Source organism: Brachionichthys hirsutus, chromosome 6, assembly GCF_040956055.1.
Source record: "Brachionichthys hirsutus isolate HB-005 chromosome 6, CSIRO-AGI_Bhir_v1, whole genome shotgun sequence".
Classification (NCBI taxonomy): Eukaryota; Metazoa; Chordata; class Actinopteri; order Lophiiformes; family Brachionichthyidae; genus Brachionichthys; species Brachionichthys hirsutus.
Window position 1 is genome coordinate 7,061,945 of NC_090902.1, and position 17,482 is coordinate 7,079,426.

Here is a 17,482-nt window from a genome sequence, read left to right on the forward strand (position 1 = left end):
CCAGGGGGGGGGGGGCATCTTGGTTTGATAAGGTTTGGGTGAAGAGGTGGAGACGTCCACGTTGAACAGTAGCTGTGCGTGGGGGGGGGGGGGGGGGGGGGGGGGGGACAATGGGTGGGCTAAGTGGAGCTTTGTGGTGGATGTTTGACTGGTGGGGGGCAGTCATAAGGGCAGATATGGTACGGTGTGTGGAGCATGGCCCACCAGTGGGCGGGGGGGCAGCGATGCTGGCAGTCGTGGAGTTTGTCAAATAAGCAGCTCTTCTTGTTCCCTGCTGGGGGGGGGGGGCTTTAAAGCCTGGTGGCAGACAGCCAGCAACACCAGTGATGGCACCAACTGTCACTGGCAGCCCCTCTCTCCCCACCGCCTCTGTGTGTGCTCGTAAGAAATTCTCTTACAGCCACTGGACATTTCTGCCCCCCCCCCCCCCTTATGACGAGCTGTGGCCCTGGATATGAAAATGCTGTCATCCTCTCATCTATCTTTACACGAGAGAGCGAAGTCACATCAGGAATGTGTAATTTTATCACGCATGATACGAGGGCACCTGTGACACATTCGTTTACCGGATAATAAAACCTTGAAGCATCTCAAAGTAAATCACAAGTTAATAAGGCCACGCCTTGATCAGTCAGTAATCAGTAATCAGTCATTAAATTATTACCCATCCCTCCCCTTTAAAGAGATTCTGCTATGAATTAAAATCTGTGTGTGTGTGTGTGTGTGCGTGCGTGTGTGTGTGTCACCTGTGCTAATTGAATAATGTCTCCAGGTAAATCCTCTTGCAGTCACTCCTCCATGTTTTACATTCAGCACTCAGGCAGGTGAAACAGTCCTGTCCTCTTCCTCTCGTTTGCTCCCTGCCCTCTCCCCCATTAGTCACAACCTAATGAGACGCTCAGCAGGTTCTGCTCTGCCACCCACCCCTCCATCTCTCGCTATTCCTCGATCATATTTAATCACCTGCTGCCACTGGTCAAGCCGATCTCAGCTCTGTGATTGGCTGAATGGTTGGTGTCTGCTCTGATGCATTGCACACGTACCAGCGCGTCCTCGCTCCCTCTCTCTCTCTCTCTGACTCGCCCCCCCCCTCTCTCTCCCTCTCACATCACTGAGTACAGACTGCAGCAGAACGCGGGGTCAGTAGGATTTTCCTCCTCGTATCGGAGCAGCCGAGAAACCAGAGAGACAGCTACGCCGATTTGGAGAGAGAGAGAGGCGTAATTCATGGAGGATCTGCCGAGTTCCTGATCCGCAAGCTACAGAGTGTGTAAGTGTGTGTGTGTGTGTTTAACCAACCGTGTATGTTTGTGTGTGTCTGTCCATTCGTATGAATTCACCGCAGCAGCACTGCAGATACGCCGTCCAGCGGCTCTGCTCATACCTTTCTCCCCTCCCCCCCCATTCATCTCCTCCCCTCGCTTCTGCTGGTATATCCACTAATAATTAGGGATTGATCTATTTCTCAGAGTAGAGTGCCTGTGTATGTTTTGAATCTGTGAAGGTAGATTTGGTCTGGCCACACCTGGACACGTCAGCCCCTGCAGGCTGAACCTGAAGTGTGCAGGATTCTTCTCCCCTCGTGTGTGTGATGTGTGATCTGAAATTCTTCTCCAGCAGGCTCGCATTTGGCTCTTGGGAGCGGTTTCTGCGGACCCCTACACCCACGCGTCCCTTTTCTGGGGACATCCCACTCCCTCCCTACCTGCCCCTCATCCTCATTTAAGGATAGGATGCCTGGCTCTGCGCCCCTGTGCTGAGGAGGCGTTGGCGGACAGCAGTATGGGCGCTGTGCTGGCCCGCATCCCCTCCACCCCCTCCACCACCGATCTGCCACCGCAACGCCGTCCCACCGAGAGGGGCACTCAAACCAGCCCCGCTGATGGGCGAAGACACTGACGCCACCTCAACACTCAAAAACCTCGGCTTCCTCCCCGACCACAACTATGTGACTGAAGGTAAGGAAGAAGGAGGGCAGGAGAAGCCGTACATCCACGTGTTATAATCTGTGTGTCTAAATGCACCCACCTTTGAGCGTATATCTTTGATGTCTGGAAAATGCATGTGTCTGACAAAACGTGTGTCTGGCTATCTGTCAGTAAAAACAAGCTCGCAACGACTCGCTAATCTTCTCTATCTCCGTTTTACCGGAGTTAAGACGGATTTGCAGACGGAGCAGAAAGAACTAGGGAGCAAAACTGTCTCCTCTGCAAATCTAAACGTCTTTGCATCTAACAAATTAAATGTTGTGCTTCTGGAATTTAATGTTATCGTACAGTTACAGATTGGAATTGACCTGTATCTAAATGTGTGTTTCTCTCTGTCTGGGAGGCTTTTTCATTTTATGTAATGGCAAAAAACGTAAAACAAACAAACCATACATTTCCCCCATATCTGCAGTCTCTTATGGGGATTGAGTCATTTACATGCACTTTGCTGCTTACTCTGGACTGTAACTGGTTCAGGTGCCAGTTTGAATATTTTAGTATCAAATCTCATGTGGGGAAAATATAAAAATTCCAGCAGCACAATCCTTGCAAACGTCTACATTCCCCCGGTGTTGGCTTACTAATGGGATGGATTCTACCCTGGAAAAACTCCCACTAGTTCCACCGCTGTCTGTCATGCTGCCAGTCGTTCTCCCAATCCGCTTCTTAAAGCCATTTCATTATTTACCAAGCTTCTTATACGAGAGACGTGAAATGTCATCTGGAGTTTTTGGACTCGCTCACCACGGGTCTATTGGAGATCCTTGTGTAACTGCAGAGGGGAAATTATTTTCCTATATCTGTACTGTAATATATCATTCCCTTCTCAGGGGGCCCCTGGAGGGCTGTCTGTAGATTGTGTTAATAGTAGTGTACGTATTGTATTGCTGGGATTGAAGGAGATCTGCGTGTGAGTCTCTGTCGCTGTTGTGAAGGCGTTTGTCTGCTCACACACACACACACACAAATGTTTCTGTGCGATTGCTCATTTCAGAAAATAATTTTCTAATGAAGTAATAGAAAAATCCATCTTCAACCATAGTTTATTGTCATAGCAACAGTGCTGCTTGTCAAGCCTGACCAAAACATGATTGGCAGGTGGTCTCCGCCCACCAATAATGGGGGTATTCATTATTCCACAGAGACACAGACATTATTCAGGGTGAATTGCTGATGAGCTCACGGCATGGTGAACACGCCGCTGTGATTGGTGCGTCACACGAACCGCCTGAAAACGGGAGAGATTCAAAGGCGACTGTAAAAGTCACCATCTCAAATGAGATTTGCTGTTACAAATGAATAAAATGATCCGTCACCCACCTCGTCTTCCACAGCCCCTCTATCTCTCCATGTTCACCCCCCCCCCCCATCCCCCAACCTTCTCTTTCCCCCCATCGCCCCTCTATTGCAACTCGCTGCATTGCCCACTGCTGAAGTGGCATCTCTGCCAAACAATGATCTAACTGTGCTCTGGAGGCTGCTCCAACACAATGTGTTTCTCCATGTGCTTGTTGGAGGACGGAGGCACAGAGAGGTGTGCATGTGATTTCATGCTTGGGTGTATTTTGTTATCTCCCGTGTGTCTCCATCACGCTTTATTTTTTTGTCCTGTATTGCATTCCTATTTATGTCTTTGTCTTTTGAGGACATGCCGTTTTGCCTTTTCCTTTTCTAGGTCTGTGTGTATTTGAGTGTGTCTGCAAGGGCTCTGTGTTTGAGTACATAGTGTGTGTGTGTGTGTGTTAGCGCATGCATATCATTGTGGCCGTCGGTGTTACTGTGGGGATTTCCCTGCGCTTTAACTCCTGCATGGAAGGGATGCCTGACCGACCTCCAATGCCTTAACGCCCCTCCTCTCCTCCCTCCCCTCCGTCTAACTCCTCTTGCCCTTTTTCGCAACGTCCCACTTTGCTACAACCTCATCACTGCCTGGAGCGATGAGGATGAGGAGTTTCAGAAATTTGATCTTCGTATCTCAGACATCAATATTTATTTACCTGCTTGCCAACATTCAGCTTCATTCAACTGTTGCTCCATGACATGTATGTGTACTGTAGCCAACCGGGGAAGAACTGCCAGATGAATCAATAATGGAAATAATTGGTAGTCATCATACCTGTGCGTAAGTAAGTGAGCTCGAAGCTCTCACTGCTGTAACTGAAATATGAGCGCGATCTAGCTACCGGTACTTTAATTAAGACTCTGTCCCACAAGCTGCCCATCCTGCACACCTCACTAAGCTTAATGCTAAATGCAGCATGTGAATGCATGTTGTGTCGATGCATATTGATCACATACACACCATCAGTACTTTTTCTCTGCTGGATATTCATTGCCAAATGTGGTGATGCAGTAACTCAGTCCCCCCCCCCCCCCCCCCCTTAATTTAATCCCACCCTCCCTCCCTCCTTGCTCCTCTTGCAGGGCTGCTCCTGGCTGTAGCCTGAAGAGCTCCGCCCACCCTGTCCACCCCTCTCCACCCCGGAGTCCTCCCCCAGGATGTTGAGTCCCATCCAGGTCCTGTGCTCCGACATCACCACCCTTTCTCTGGAGCCCGAGCCGTTTGCCTCTTACACTGAAGGTGTGTGCTCTGTCCTCTCCTATCATGAAGGCTAGGCTGCCAAGAGGGCAGGTGACGGTCACAATCACTATAAGAATAAAAATTGCATAGAACTCCAGCAGTGACTGACGTTATGTCCGTCACTGTGGAGCACGAATGCAGACAAGGTAAAAAAGGAGAAAGAAAAAAAAGGAAAAAAAAGAAAAAAAAAAAAAAAAAAAAAAAGAAAATGAAGGCCATGTGACCCCAGTGTGACCCCAGTGTGACCTACGAGAGCTTCTGTGCGTGTGTGTGCTTGTGCACTGATGGGGTTTGAGTGTGTTTCATTAGGTATGTGAGTGAGAGGTTTGAGTCGGGTTTATTCTCACACGACTAAGTGTTATAGACATCCTGAACATCACCGTGTCTCTGTCTGCTGTAGCTTTTTTTCCCCCCTGCATTGCTGTTTTTGTCCTCGTGTGCCTCTTTCAGTGTGTGTGTGCGTGATTAATAACTTTAAATAATTCGACCAGACAGCTTCTTCAAAGCACAGCTAGCTCTACTTCTATCAAATATACAGAGACAAATGCACAAATGCTGTCGCATCCATCAAGCCAAGCATACACAAACCTTTAAGCATAGGTTCACTCTTCATGTACGCCATTTTGTTTCAAGTAGTTAAAAAGTGTAGCTTAAATGTGATTTGTTTGCTGTCGTAAAAGTCACACACATACAGGTGACGTTAACATCTGAAGAGGTGGAAGAAGTAAACTTCAGGAACATTTTAGCAACAAAAAGGACAGATATTATGTAACATGTATAAGTTTCATTTCAGCTCTATATACAGCTGCAATAAACTGAAGTACTGCAATGTAAAAAAAAAAAGAAGGATAAGAGTCATGAAAAAAAGGAAAATATATAAATAAGGTGCCAATTCCTAATCTGAGTTTGCGCTGGTTTCACTGGATGCAAATTGCTTAATCTAATAGTCAGGTTTATTAATAGAATTATTATGTATTTATATTGATTCTTATCAATAAAAATTCACATATCACAGATTAATTCATCTAGAAGTTGCCTTTCCACACATGACGCTAACTGACATGGTTTGTGATCGCCCCTCGTGTTTGTAATGATTATGCTTTCCCCAGCTCTGCTCGATTTTGCCAGTGTGTGTTTGTAAAGATGTCAGATTCCCTACTGTGTTCCGATTATGTCGCTCCTGTCCACACATGTGAACCTCTAACACAAACACATGCACCGTTCTTTTTCCAGATAGCTCAGAAACGGCAGGACAGGGATCAATTTAACATTTCCCTCCGGCTGCTTCTCCGCTCCTTTCCCTCTCTCTCCCCTCTCCCTTTCCGCCTTCAGCCCATTTATTTTCCGGCAGAGTAATTGAGTACACACACTTGTGCGCACACACATGCACAGAAAATGCAGAATGTTTGCGCTTCAGCATTCACACACTCTCCAAACACACACACCTACCCACGGACACATAAATATCCTGCTGAGTGGTGGCTTGTCTTTGCTTTTAAGGAGGGTGAGTATTTGGCATGGCTTTAATGGACCATGTCAATCCAGAACAAAGACATCTGTAATTGGGAATACAGGATGTTGGTTCCTTGTGCGCTCCCTTCCTAACTGTAGCAAAAAAGAAGACATATACCAGGAAATCCACGTCTCCCAGCCTACATCCCCATTCTCATCCATCCAGACAGCTCTCATAAAGAGTGGGTTTTTTTTGGGGGGGGGGCACTGCATCAATCTTAATGTGAATAAAAATTATGATTGGAATGATTTAAAATACATTTTTCAATAATTTGATTATTTTTTCCCCCACATAAAATATCAAGTGAATTGTTTAAATTTAAACTCATAGCTAATCGTAGAAAGATGAGATGTATTTGTATTGCATTTTATAATGTCCGTGTACTTAAAAAAAAAAAAGGAAAAAGCCAATCCTCTCAGATTGTTTCTGAACTTGTTGGATTTTAGTATTTCTGTTAATCACTGCATACATTCATCAGTAATCTTCAGCTCCAATCAGTTTCTTAGAGCATTAATAATTTGCCGATATTATTATTTTATTTTCTGGTGACAACGGATCATTTCTCTCTTCAGCATTGTCTGATTGTCTCGGAGCTGCTGTCTTTTTTGCAGTGCATTTTCTGTGTCATTACATTCATTCATGCCTGTGTGTGTGGGCACAGGCACTCGTCCTCACAGTGTGCCTTCTTCCCAGCTCGTGCAATGTGGCGATGAGTCAGACAGACCTGCCGATGCTAATGGGATGTCTGTGGTAGACAGACACAGCTAGCTCGCTATATCATAGCATGCACACACTCCAGTACAGAGACCAGTTTATCCTCTTCAGTAGAGCATCGGTGAGCATGGTTGTTTCCATTCTTAGAGCTTTATTCTTCTGAAGTGATTTTTCAGTACATAATATCAGAGAGTAAAAAATGGCTATGCGCTGTGTGTGTGTGTGTGTGTGTGTGTGTTACAGAAAGACAAAGAGGCTACAGGTCACAGAGGATGAGCGTGGAGAATCTGCACTCCCTATTTTATTCAGGAACATGCTGCTCCTGTGGTTCTGCTTATCTCAGCTCGTTCTCTGTGTTACTTCAGTGGAGACACGGATATCTGTAAATGTCTGTAGACGTCTCACACAGGCACACACACACACACACACACACACACACACACGCACAGATACAAAGCAACAAGCTAACCCACATTAGCTGTTAATCTTTACGTGGCTGAATCATTCATGTTCATGGATTTCACTATCTTATAGCGGTCTGCTTTTGATTGGGTGCCATCGTGCTGCTGCTTTAGCAATATTTATCTGTGGATGAACCTCGGTGGCATAATTATTTTACCATGCTCATTCTTCCTCCGAGGATTGGATTGATGAATCCTACTTCCTCCTTCACCGGACTGCCATATACGGTTAACCGCTTACAAGTACCGCTGCCACTGATTGGCTCAGCCTGTTACCATGACGACTCCTCCTCCACCGCTTCTGCCCCAGCACCACTTCCCTCCACAACCCCCCCCCCCCCCACCTCCATCCTTCTCATTCTTCTACCACCGCCACCGCTAACCTGCAGAGAGCCATGGTGAGGAAATGAGGGTGAAGTCAATGTGGACGGACAACCAGAGAGGAGATGGAGGAACGGAACTGGGGAACATGAGCTGAAAGATGACAAAAGAAGCCTCTTGGGGAGAAAAAATAGGGAAATTAGGAGAAGGAATTGAAACTCATTAAGGACAAGAATTATTATAAACGGTGTTTATTGTAATTATTTATTTTAAAATGATCCATCCATCCATTTTCTTGTCTGTTTTATCCACCTTGCAGGTCACGGGTTAGGAACCCCACACAGACATAGGGAGTACATACAGATTAAGGAATTGAACCCAGAACCTTGTTTTTGTGAGGTAACACCGCTAACCTATGCGCCACTGTGCTGCCCTATTTTGAACTGTAAGGACATCTCAGATATTTGAATTACTCCAACTCTGAGTAAATATACTCTATTTTTATTACAGTCAGTGCTTCTTCAGTACCCGGCTTTTTTATTTTTTCGCTCAGTGGACTCAATATTTGAGTGTCTGCGATGAATCTTGCATAGAAATCTAGGTCAGTCAAAGTACACCACATTAAAATGCTTGTTTTGCCTGGAAGGTTCTGTGTTTTGAGTAAAGAGTTTTATAGGTTTTACATTCATAAAGAAGGACTTATTTTTCTTCTTTGCTCCAACCATCGGGCACAGTAAAACTGGCGGGTTTTTGCTTATTATTATTATTATTATTTTGCACATTTGAATAAATGGGGTTTAGAATAAGAAGCCTGAATGTAGGACGGAACAAAAAAATAACTGATCTATGTAAATATGTTTACACATGTATGCATTTCGTACTTGCTGTATTCTTGGTTGGTAGTCGGAGCTTTGATGATCTGAAATGATTTTATGCAACTTCAGTCAGGGTTAGCTACAGCAGCACAGAGTGCAGTGCAATTTGGGATTTGTACTGAGGACGGGGAAGAGATTATGTTAGGCCAGAATTATATCACTGACATGCCCTCAACAAGTGCTTTCCATTTTATGTTATATTGATTGAGCTATGCAGGAAGGTTCAGTAGTTATTTAATCCTCATTTTGCAGAGCTGACAATGAGTCGGGCTGTGTTGATGTCTCGGAACAAAGAGATGGAGACTTTGTCACAAATATGCAAATGAGAGTCCCAAAAAGTTGTACTGGTGTGATATTTAATGCAAATATACTTGTTATTACACTCTAAGGGGATGTTAGAGTGCATGATGCATGAATTATACTGTAACCCTGTATACTAGCATGAAGTGTGTGTATATTTATAATTAGAATCGTGAGAGATTCACAATGTTTTTCTTTGTGGCCAGACGTTGTTTCAGGCATTTGCATTTTGTATTTTAATGCTTTTAACTGTTGACTTGGCTCAATAATTTAACGTCAGGTAAACTGATTAAATAGATGAATGATGGCGCACGGACAATTAGCTAATGGCTTTCTATTCCTCTCTATTGTTCCTTCTGACCCTCTCTCTCTCTCTCACACCCCCCCTCCTCCATCTTTGTCTCTGCCCCCCCTCTTCCCAGCTGATATCATCTCCACGGTTGAGTTTAACCACACTGGAGAGCTCCTGGCCACGGGGGATAAAGGGGGCCGAGTGGTCATCTTTCAGAGAGAACCCGAGGTACACACACACACACACACACACACAAATAAAGCGTTCATCATCCCAGCTGAGAGCAGCGATGAACGCACTTTGATCCCCTCCAGCTACTCTCCAGAATGATTGATCAATAGTCGCCGTCTCTGCTGTGTCAGAGAGTCTATCATCGTACCTCTGCCCAGTCCATGGCATGGTATTTCTTTACATGGTCAAAGTGACTGAAGCTCATGCTCGGGGGTGTTGCATTGATATGTGAGCATGTAGCCCCCCCCTGATATCTTTCAAATGCTTCCGTTTTCTTTCCGCAGAGCAAGACTGAGCCCTTCTCCCAGGGAGAGTACAACGTCTACAGCACCTTTCAGAGCCACGAGCCTGAGTTTGACTACCTTAAGAGTCTGGAGATCGAGGAGAAGATCAATAAGATTCGGTGGCTGCCTCAGCAGAACGCCGCACACTTTCTGCTTTCCACCAATGGTGAGAGAGCCGACACGGAACAAGGGAGTTGTGGGAGTAGTAGTAGTAGTAGTAGTGCTTGGTGCATACTTTATGGAAAATCACTGATATTGGACTTTCTCGGGTCAGAATGCATTACATCAGTGCATTAGGAGATGGTCTGTCTGATAGATTTTTCCTGAGCGCCCTGTTATTGATTAATTTAATTGATTTAATTTAAGAGTATGAAAAATGAAAGGCTTACATCAGCGGTTTTGCAGCATTGCTGCTGAAATGGTCACTCTCGTTTTTTCCACTATAATGCGGAGTTTCTGTGTCCCTCAGTGGTGAAAGCGTAAAACCCCGCTGAATTTCAGCCTCCGTGCTTGCAGAGCTGACAGATTGAATTGTGGGGATTATCTTGCATGCTTTACCATTTCATTTCATGTCTCATTTGAGTGGGTCTTTGTTCAAAACAGGTCTCCTTAAAAAAACATTCTAAGTATTTGAATAAATCTCTCTCTCTCTCTTAATTTCTATTCATTAATTATTCATTTCACTTTTAAATGATAACAGATTTTATTGCCGTTTTATAAAAATGTCTGTTTTCCAGATAAGACCATTAAGTTGTGGAAGGTGAGTGAAAGAGACAAATGTCCAGAGGGTTACAACCTGAAGGATGAGGAGGGTCATATCAAGGACATCTCCACAGTCACCTCTTTACAGGTCTGTCTGTGCGTCTGTCCATCCATTGTGCAATGCAACTGGGTTAGTGGGTAAAGATGTGTGTTCATGCGCATAAATGGGTCAGTGGCACAATGGCTCCAGTGTGTTTGCATGAGTGTGTGTGGGTAGTGTAAAACCTCTCCAGTCTAATTCAGGCAAAGGATCAGTGTTCTCACTTGAATTGAATGCGTGCTAATCTGTGTGAGCTGCTGTGTCTTTCCTTGTAGAGCATATATAGGTGCGCGATGATGATGATGATGATGATGATGATGATGATGATGACTGGGGTCCGACTGTTCTCTCCGTTCACTTATCTGGGATATTAAACTGCTCTTTCCCAGGTACCCGTGCTGAGGCCTACTGACTTGATGGTGGAGGTGAGCCCACGCAGAGTGTTCGCCAACGCCCACACCTACCATGTCAACTCCATATCGGTCAATTCCGACTATGAGACGTACATGTCAGCTGATGACCTGAGGGTCAACCTCTGGCATCTGGACATCACTGACCGCAGCTTCAGTATCCTCGTGTTGTGATGTGTGTGTGTGTGTGTGTGTGTAGAGGACTGGCATGTAGGCATGAAGACATGCATGAAAGCAGGAATATATCAAGTATTACCCCCCCCCCCCCCCCCCCCTCACACACACACACACACACACACACACACACACACACACACACACACACACACACACACACACACATCCATACATATACACATTCACAATAAATTCCTAAATTATAAATATGGCTTACTGTACACACTGTCGGGGGAGGGGAATGTTATTGTTGGGGAGTGAACATGTAACCTAATGAATAATTCAAAAACTGCATTAATATTCCAGATCCTCTCAATTGTAATCCAGCTCAGTGACCCAGACAGGATTTACAGTATCACAGTGGATACTCGTCTCCTAGCAACCCCCAGGATGTATTTATACACAGTTATATATTCATAGACAGTTATATTGATTTGCTGTATTTCTCCTGTAAATTATTAACGTGTTGGTTATGAACACATTTACATACACTTTTATTTTTTGTACATGTTGATCATGAACCTGTGCGGTTTTCCACATCAGCTCAAGCACAAACATCGGATTCTTATTAACTGAGTTTATCATGGACCCCAGCGGGTCCGGCTTAAAGCCGCGGACCCTGGGACATTGTTTTCCTGAGTGATGCTGTCTCTCAGATATCGTTGACATCAAGCCAGCCAACATGGAGGATCTGACAGAGGTGATCACGGCAGCTGAGTTTCACCCCCACCACTGTAACCTGTTCGTCTACAGCAGCAGCAAAGGCACCCTGCGACTGTGTGACATGAGAGAGGCAGCGCTGTGTGACAAACACTCCAAATGTGAGTAAACGGCAACACAAAAGAGCCGTGGATGGAAATATCGAATGCTTCTTGAAGAGAAACATTCTTAGACTGGCAGAATCCAAGAAAGTACGTTTTGCTCCAGTATGATTTTCAACCCACACAGAATTCTCGTGGCCTGGATGTAACGCCAGCCAGTCGCTATAGTTATTTAAAATCAGGAAAAAGTTCCAAGATGCTCAGAGCCATCGAGATGAGACACATGAGTTGTGTGATGGCTTCCTATGAAGCAGTTAAGGACAAATAACTTTTAGTGCCTCTGGATCAACAGTACGGAGGAGGCAGAATGAAACGTATGCTGAAAAGCTGCAGCACGTAATGTGTAAAATAGATTCCATCAAGTTTAGGGGAATCCTACAACAGAAATGTCTGTCCATCGGTTAGGAATGATGCCAAACATTCCTCAAAGTCCACAGGCTGGGTTTCAGGGGTCGTCCTGGAATGTCCACGGTGGTTTTCACAGTAGCCTGACTTAATCCCGTAGAAACCAAGGAATATCACATAGATGGAGGTGTGTAAATGGATTGCCGGTGAGAAATAGATTAAAGTTTATCAGGAATGCTGCCAAAAGCTGCTATCTGGCTGTGAATCACGTTTGCAGGAGGTCACAGCAGCAAAGAAGCTGATCTGTGAAGTCTTAGTGCAGGCGGAATCATTTTGGGACTGCAGCTGTCTTCTGTTTCCAACATACTTACTCATCTTTTATATATACACATGGTGTGTATATATTTATGTGTGTGTGTGCTTATGTATTATATGTAAGATATTTCCTTGTGTGTAAATGAGATGCTCAGCAGCACTGTCTCTCTTATGCTCTTTCTTCCTGTCCAGTGTTCGAGGAGCCCGAGGACCCCAGCGCCCGCTCCTTCTTCTCTGAAATCATCTCCTCAGTGTCGGATGTCAAGTTCAGCCACAGCGGGCGCTACTTGCTCACCAGAGACTACCTGACAGCCAAAGTCTGGGACCTCAACATGGAGAATAAACCCCTCGAGACATACCAGGTGACTGGTTGAACACCTGTGGAAAAAATATTTTCGTTTCAGGTTTCAGGTTTCAGGTGCTGTGATGGAATCCCCTTTAGCGGAGAACAACTGTTCGGTAGTTAAGGAAGCATTAAAATATTTACTCTTTGACTCACTTATCCTCCAGACGGCTGCTGAGCTTGCGCATATAATGGTGTTAAACGATAAGCCCCTTTCTACAACCTTAACTCAGTCTAAGCTCAAAATCCCAGTCGCTGCGTGTTGGTATTCAGCTCAGTGCAACAGAAATATTCTGATGGAGTCCACTCTATGACGAGAGCACCTTTAAACAGAGATTAATATAATTAAAGTTGAAATATGAGGAGTTCAAGCCAAGGAGATGACATTAAAGTAACTAAACAGCCTGTCTTAAATGATCAGTTTACATGCAAAATGCCCCCCAAAAAAGTGAAGTTACACACGAGATAAAGATTAAAGGTTTACTGGGCCAGAAAGGTCAGTGAGTAAAAATGCGTCTTCAGCCTCAAAGCAGGACGATGGACTCGAATCATTCAGGAGATCTGGAGACGTATTTTCCATGTATTTCTAATGTCCGAAAACATGCAGCGTAGATGAACTGGTGACGATGGTGTCTGCAGGTGTTGATGCGAATGTGAACAGATGTTTCTCTCTCTGGATCAACCTCGTGAGTAAGGGTCCAGGCTGAATCCCGCCTCGCCGAACGTCGGCTGGAATAGCCTCTTTGCAGTTCTGCAAAAAGACGAGGTTGCAGACGATGAGTCGATGAGTCGATGCTTTGCTTGGAACTGTTTGACTTGTCATCCTGGAAATAACGTAAGACTGGAGACAGAAAATAAATATCGGCAGGTAGTTTACTTTTACAATCGCAGGACTCACAGACGATTACATTCTTCTAAACCCTTGGTTTTGGTTTCGACCCGCGCGTCATAGCAGGACCACCAGAAACCCTCATTGGAGCCTAGTTTATTTTCATCGTGCAGTGTGTGTGTGGGATGCAGATTCACGTGGGCTTGAAAGGATACGCTCATAAAAATAGCTTTCTTGATATTCCTCTTGCTGACAGCCGCGCTCAATTAATCTCTTTTGTCACTTCTAAGTGATTACTATAGGCAAGCCTCTGTTTATGTGTGTGTTTAGTATTCCTGCTGCGGGTATATGGGTGAACGTGTGTGTGTGTGTGTGTGTGTACCCACCTGACGTGGGAGGCTACAGACACGCCGGAGCTGTTAATATTTGGCTGAGTCTCTACTCCTGAAGTGAAACGGGACGGAGGGATACCTCACACAGTGCCCAATAACTAGATCTGCAATGCAGCCCAGCGACTAGCGAGGGAGGAAGGGAGTGAGACAGAGGGGTGAACATGGTGTGACGGCGGAGGAGGAGGGAAAGACTCAGAGTAATGGCTTGGGTTGAGCAGAGCGGCCTGCGGAGGGGCTGAGGGCATTAAGAGGACTTCAAAAGCGGAGTTGGTCTTGTTTTATTAAAACACCGGTATTCCTTCTGGAACTGGGAAATTATGCAAAACACACGATGGATGAGACACAACGTTTGCTCAAGCAGAAATCCTGCTGGCGGGGATGCAGGTTCACCTGCAGCCGGACGGCGTGTCATTTCCTCCTGAGCAGAATCAAGCGTGTGTCCCGGGGGGGGGGGGGGGGGGGGTGATGGACGACCACGAGCTGACCTCAGCCTGGCCATAAATTGATTCTGACGTGACTGTTGACTGCTGACTTCATGCAGACTGTGAAACTCGGGGGTGGGGGTGGGGGGGGGGGGGCTTAATGCAGGCATGGTGGCTGGAGGAAGGTGTCTGTTTCAGTCCTTTGCATCATCAGGCAGACACAGTGCTGACACAGGCAGGTGGAACATAATTATCGGCGGTGCTATTATCATGGTGAGTCTGAATATTAACTGATCTGGGAAAGTAGCCGGGATATAAATATACTCTCAGACCTCGTACTGCTGAGGGCTTGTGTTTTATTCTATTAGAGTTGTCTTCAGGGAGATTTGTGGTCTGAGACGAGCGTACTATGCGCCTGTGTCTCCTGCTCCGTCTTCTATTTGTGGTTTTTATAACTGGGAGTGAAGCCTCGGTGGACGTTAATCACATTCACGTCTGTGTTTGTTTGCGTTTTCTCTCCAGGTTCACGATTACCTGCGCAGCAAGTTGTGTTCCCTTTACGAAAATGACTGCATCTTTGACAAGTTTGAGTGTGCCTGGAACGGGTCCGACAGGTACGCCATTGTGTTCCTCTGCCTGTGAGACCTAAATGAATGTCCCGCAATAAGAGCTTTTACAGGGTGGTTTATAGCTTCCTTGTTGTTCTGGTGGATCCAGACTTTATTTTTTAGCTATTAATTGTTAAAAAGAAAAAAAGGATTTAGCGTGTAGTATTCTTAAAAGAACAAGTTTTAACACTGTGAAACAATGTTTGCACAAATCTCAAGTGCTTTTAATCAAATATGATAATAAATTACAATTTCAAGTTACCTGTACTTTATTTTCACTGTCTTTACATTTGATCACATTTTAAACTTCTACTTCTCCAGAATTCGGAATCAAATATTGTAACTTTGAATGCACTGGATTTTTAAATGATACATCAATCAATTTCCAGATTCATATTTAACTTTCAGAACATGTAATCCCTCCTATAAAATGTATTTTAACAGCTTAAGTCGCTCGTCACTCGGGGGGACACTGTTCATAATGAGTAAGTGAAAAATAATTTCCTGATAATACATTTAATCCAGTCAAATTTAAACTAGTTATCTGAATGATGTAGAATTTGGAAGAAGTAACAATTAAGGAGAGTTTAAGGTTAGCTAATGCAGGTTTTTACCAGTTTAGCACGTGATGAAGACACACAATGGAAGCCTCCAGAGTGCGGCGAGTAATTCTTCATCTCCTCTTCCTCCACCCAGCGTGATCATGACGGGAGCCTACAACAACTTCTTCCGAATGTTTGATCGAAACACCAAACGCGACGTGACTCTGGAGGCCTCGAGGGAGAGCAGCAAACCCCGAGCTGTCCTGAAGCCGAGGAGAGTCTGCGCCGCCGGAGGGAAGCGCCGGAAGGATGACATCAGCGTGGACAGCCTGGATTTCACAAAGAAGATCCTCCACACAGCCTGGCACCCGACCGAGAACATCATCGCCATCGCCGCCACCAACAACCTGTACATCTTCCAGGACAAACTCAACTCTGACATGCATTAAAGGGCGAACGCCAGCGGGGGGGGATACAAACGAGTCCACGCTTGCTCACACGGCTGTGCCAGAATGTACAGATGTACCCACAGGAATATGCCTACCGTACCCATAAACACACGTCCTCGCCTCTCGGTCCACTCTGACACGCTCCATCACCTCCTCCCCAGCTTCCCAGGACTGAGCGGACCTAGAAAGGGCTAGAAGGGGAACAGGCTGGATTACACAATGGATTCCGGATTATAAAATAGTGGATTTCTTGATTGTTAATCCCTGGATTGTGCTCGGTTGTTTGTTGATTGCTGCAGCTCAGCTGCATAGATTGGAGAGATGTTTACATGTGCGTGTTTACTTATTTTTATCCTTAAATCTTTTTTTGTGCTTTCTCCACCTCCTCTCCTTTCTTTGTTTACTCAAGCAAATTATAATCCCTTCTTCACTATTTTGTTTAACACAAACACTAATGAAAAATGGGTCATTTATGTAAGTGGCTGTTTGTTTGATTACAGATCAATGAGCCCCCGCTTCTGTTCTTACAGCTTGTTGATCATGTTAATGATGGTAGCTGTGATGACCTGCTCTTCAAGGATGAACTCAGGACCCCCCCTCCTTGAGTGCAGCCAGTCACCTCTGAGCTCAAATGGATCGTGGTCAGTGTTGAGGTTACACATTTAGTCCTGCAGACAGAAGCAGACAGATGTGAGGACGCACTGCCCGAACATCTGCTCCACAACCATCAGTGATTTCTTTGGCCTTCAACATCTCAGACTGTGGATTCTGCTCCTGGTCTGGGGCTACATTGTGTTCCACTTTGCCTTTTAATACAAGTCAAATCAAGGGGAAAAAAAGTTCTATATATATATTTAAATAAACGAACTAAATAAATAACTTTAACAATCGAGCAAAAAAGATGCTGCATGTCAAACCAATTTAGACTATAGGTGTTTTATCAATTGACTGACTGACTTGGTTGCCTTCATTTAGACCCAGCTGTACAAAAGCTTCAGGCCCCCCCCAGGGGCCCCATGCAGCACGAGTCACCATAGAGGACAAACCTCTCCTACCCGCATTTGTGTCTTTGGACGCTGAAGCATGTTTACCAATGTTCATTTCACACACTTAAATGTACATTTTGAATGAAGCTGTCCAAGAATCAGTTTCTAACTTGACGGAAACTTGGAAGCCAGAACATTATTGTTCTCTTAAATAAAAAAAGACAAAAAAAATATATGGAAGGGCGTGTCTGTATATATCAATTCTGTTTAAATAAATTTGAGGCGTTTCTTTTTTAAATATCGGTAATGGACTGCGGACTTGATTCTCTGTATTGACTATTGATTGCCTCTGAGGCTGCAGCAGAGATGGGACGTCGGTCTCCTCAGCCTTCCTCACTCATTATACTTTGCTGACGTGCAGAAGATTTTATTTTTGAGATTTATTCTTTTCTTCTCCTTTTCTTTATAAAAATGCCAATTA

General features: G+C 45.0%; 1 protein-coding gene across 2 annotated transcripts; it reads left to right on the forward strand.

Annotated features, from left to right (window-relative positions):
• The first annotated feature begins 1,882 nt into the window (after window positions 1–1,882).
• On the forward strand, window positions 1,883–16,015 carry LOC137894630 (serine/threonine-protein phosphatase 2A 55 kDa regulatory subunit B gamma isoform). 2 transcript variants are annotated; one of them, XM_068740080.1, is made up of 9 exons: window positions 1,883–1,958; window positions 9,176–9,273; window positions 9,561–9,726; window positions 10,298–10,410; window positions 10,752–10,929; window positions 11,606–11,770; window positions 12,623–12,792; window positions 14,939–15,030; window positions 15,721–16,015. In XM_068740080.1, exons 1-9 carry the CDS (start codon window positions 1,883–1,885, stop codon window positions 16,013–16,015), a joined length of 1,353 nt encoding a protein of 450 aa, XP_068596181.1. The 2 variants fall into 2 exon arrangements, with proteins under 2 accessions (XP_068596181.1, XP_068596180.1); XM_068740079.1 differs by lacking the exon at window positions 1,883–1,958 and adding an exon at window positions 4,488–4,569.
• The last annotated feature ends 1,467 nt before the right edge of the window (window positions 16,016–17,482 follow it).

What these genes read in the sequence shown, in the direction of transcription:
- LOC137894630 (XM_068740079.1), top strand. Translation starts at nt 4,488, where the DNA reads ATGTTGAGTCCCATCCAGGTCCTGTGCTCCGACATCACCACCCTTTCT. An exon ending in GTTTGCCTCTTACACTGAAG is followed by an intron (nt 4,570 to 9,175) that starts GTGTGTGCTCTG and finishes CCCTCTTCCCAG; the next exon opens with CTGATATCATCTCCACGGTT. An exon ending in TCTTTCAGAGAGAACCCGAG is followed by an intron (nt 9,274 to 9,560) that starts GTACACACACAC and finishes TTCTTTCCGCAG; the next exon opens with AGCAAGACTGAGCCCTTCTC.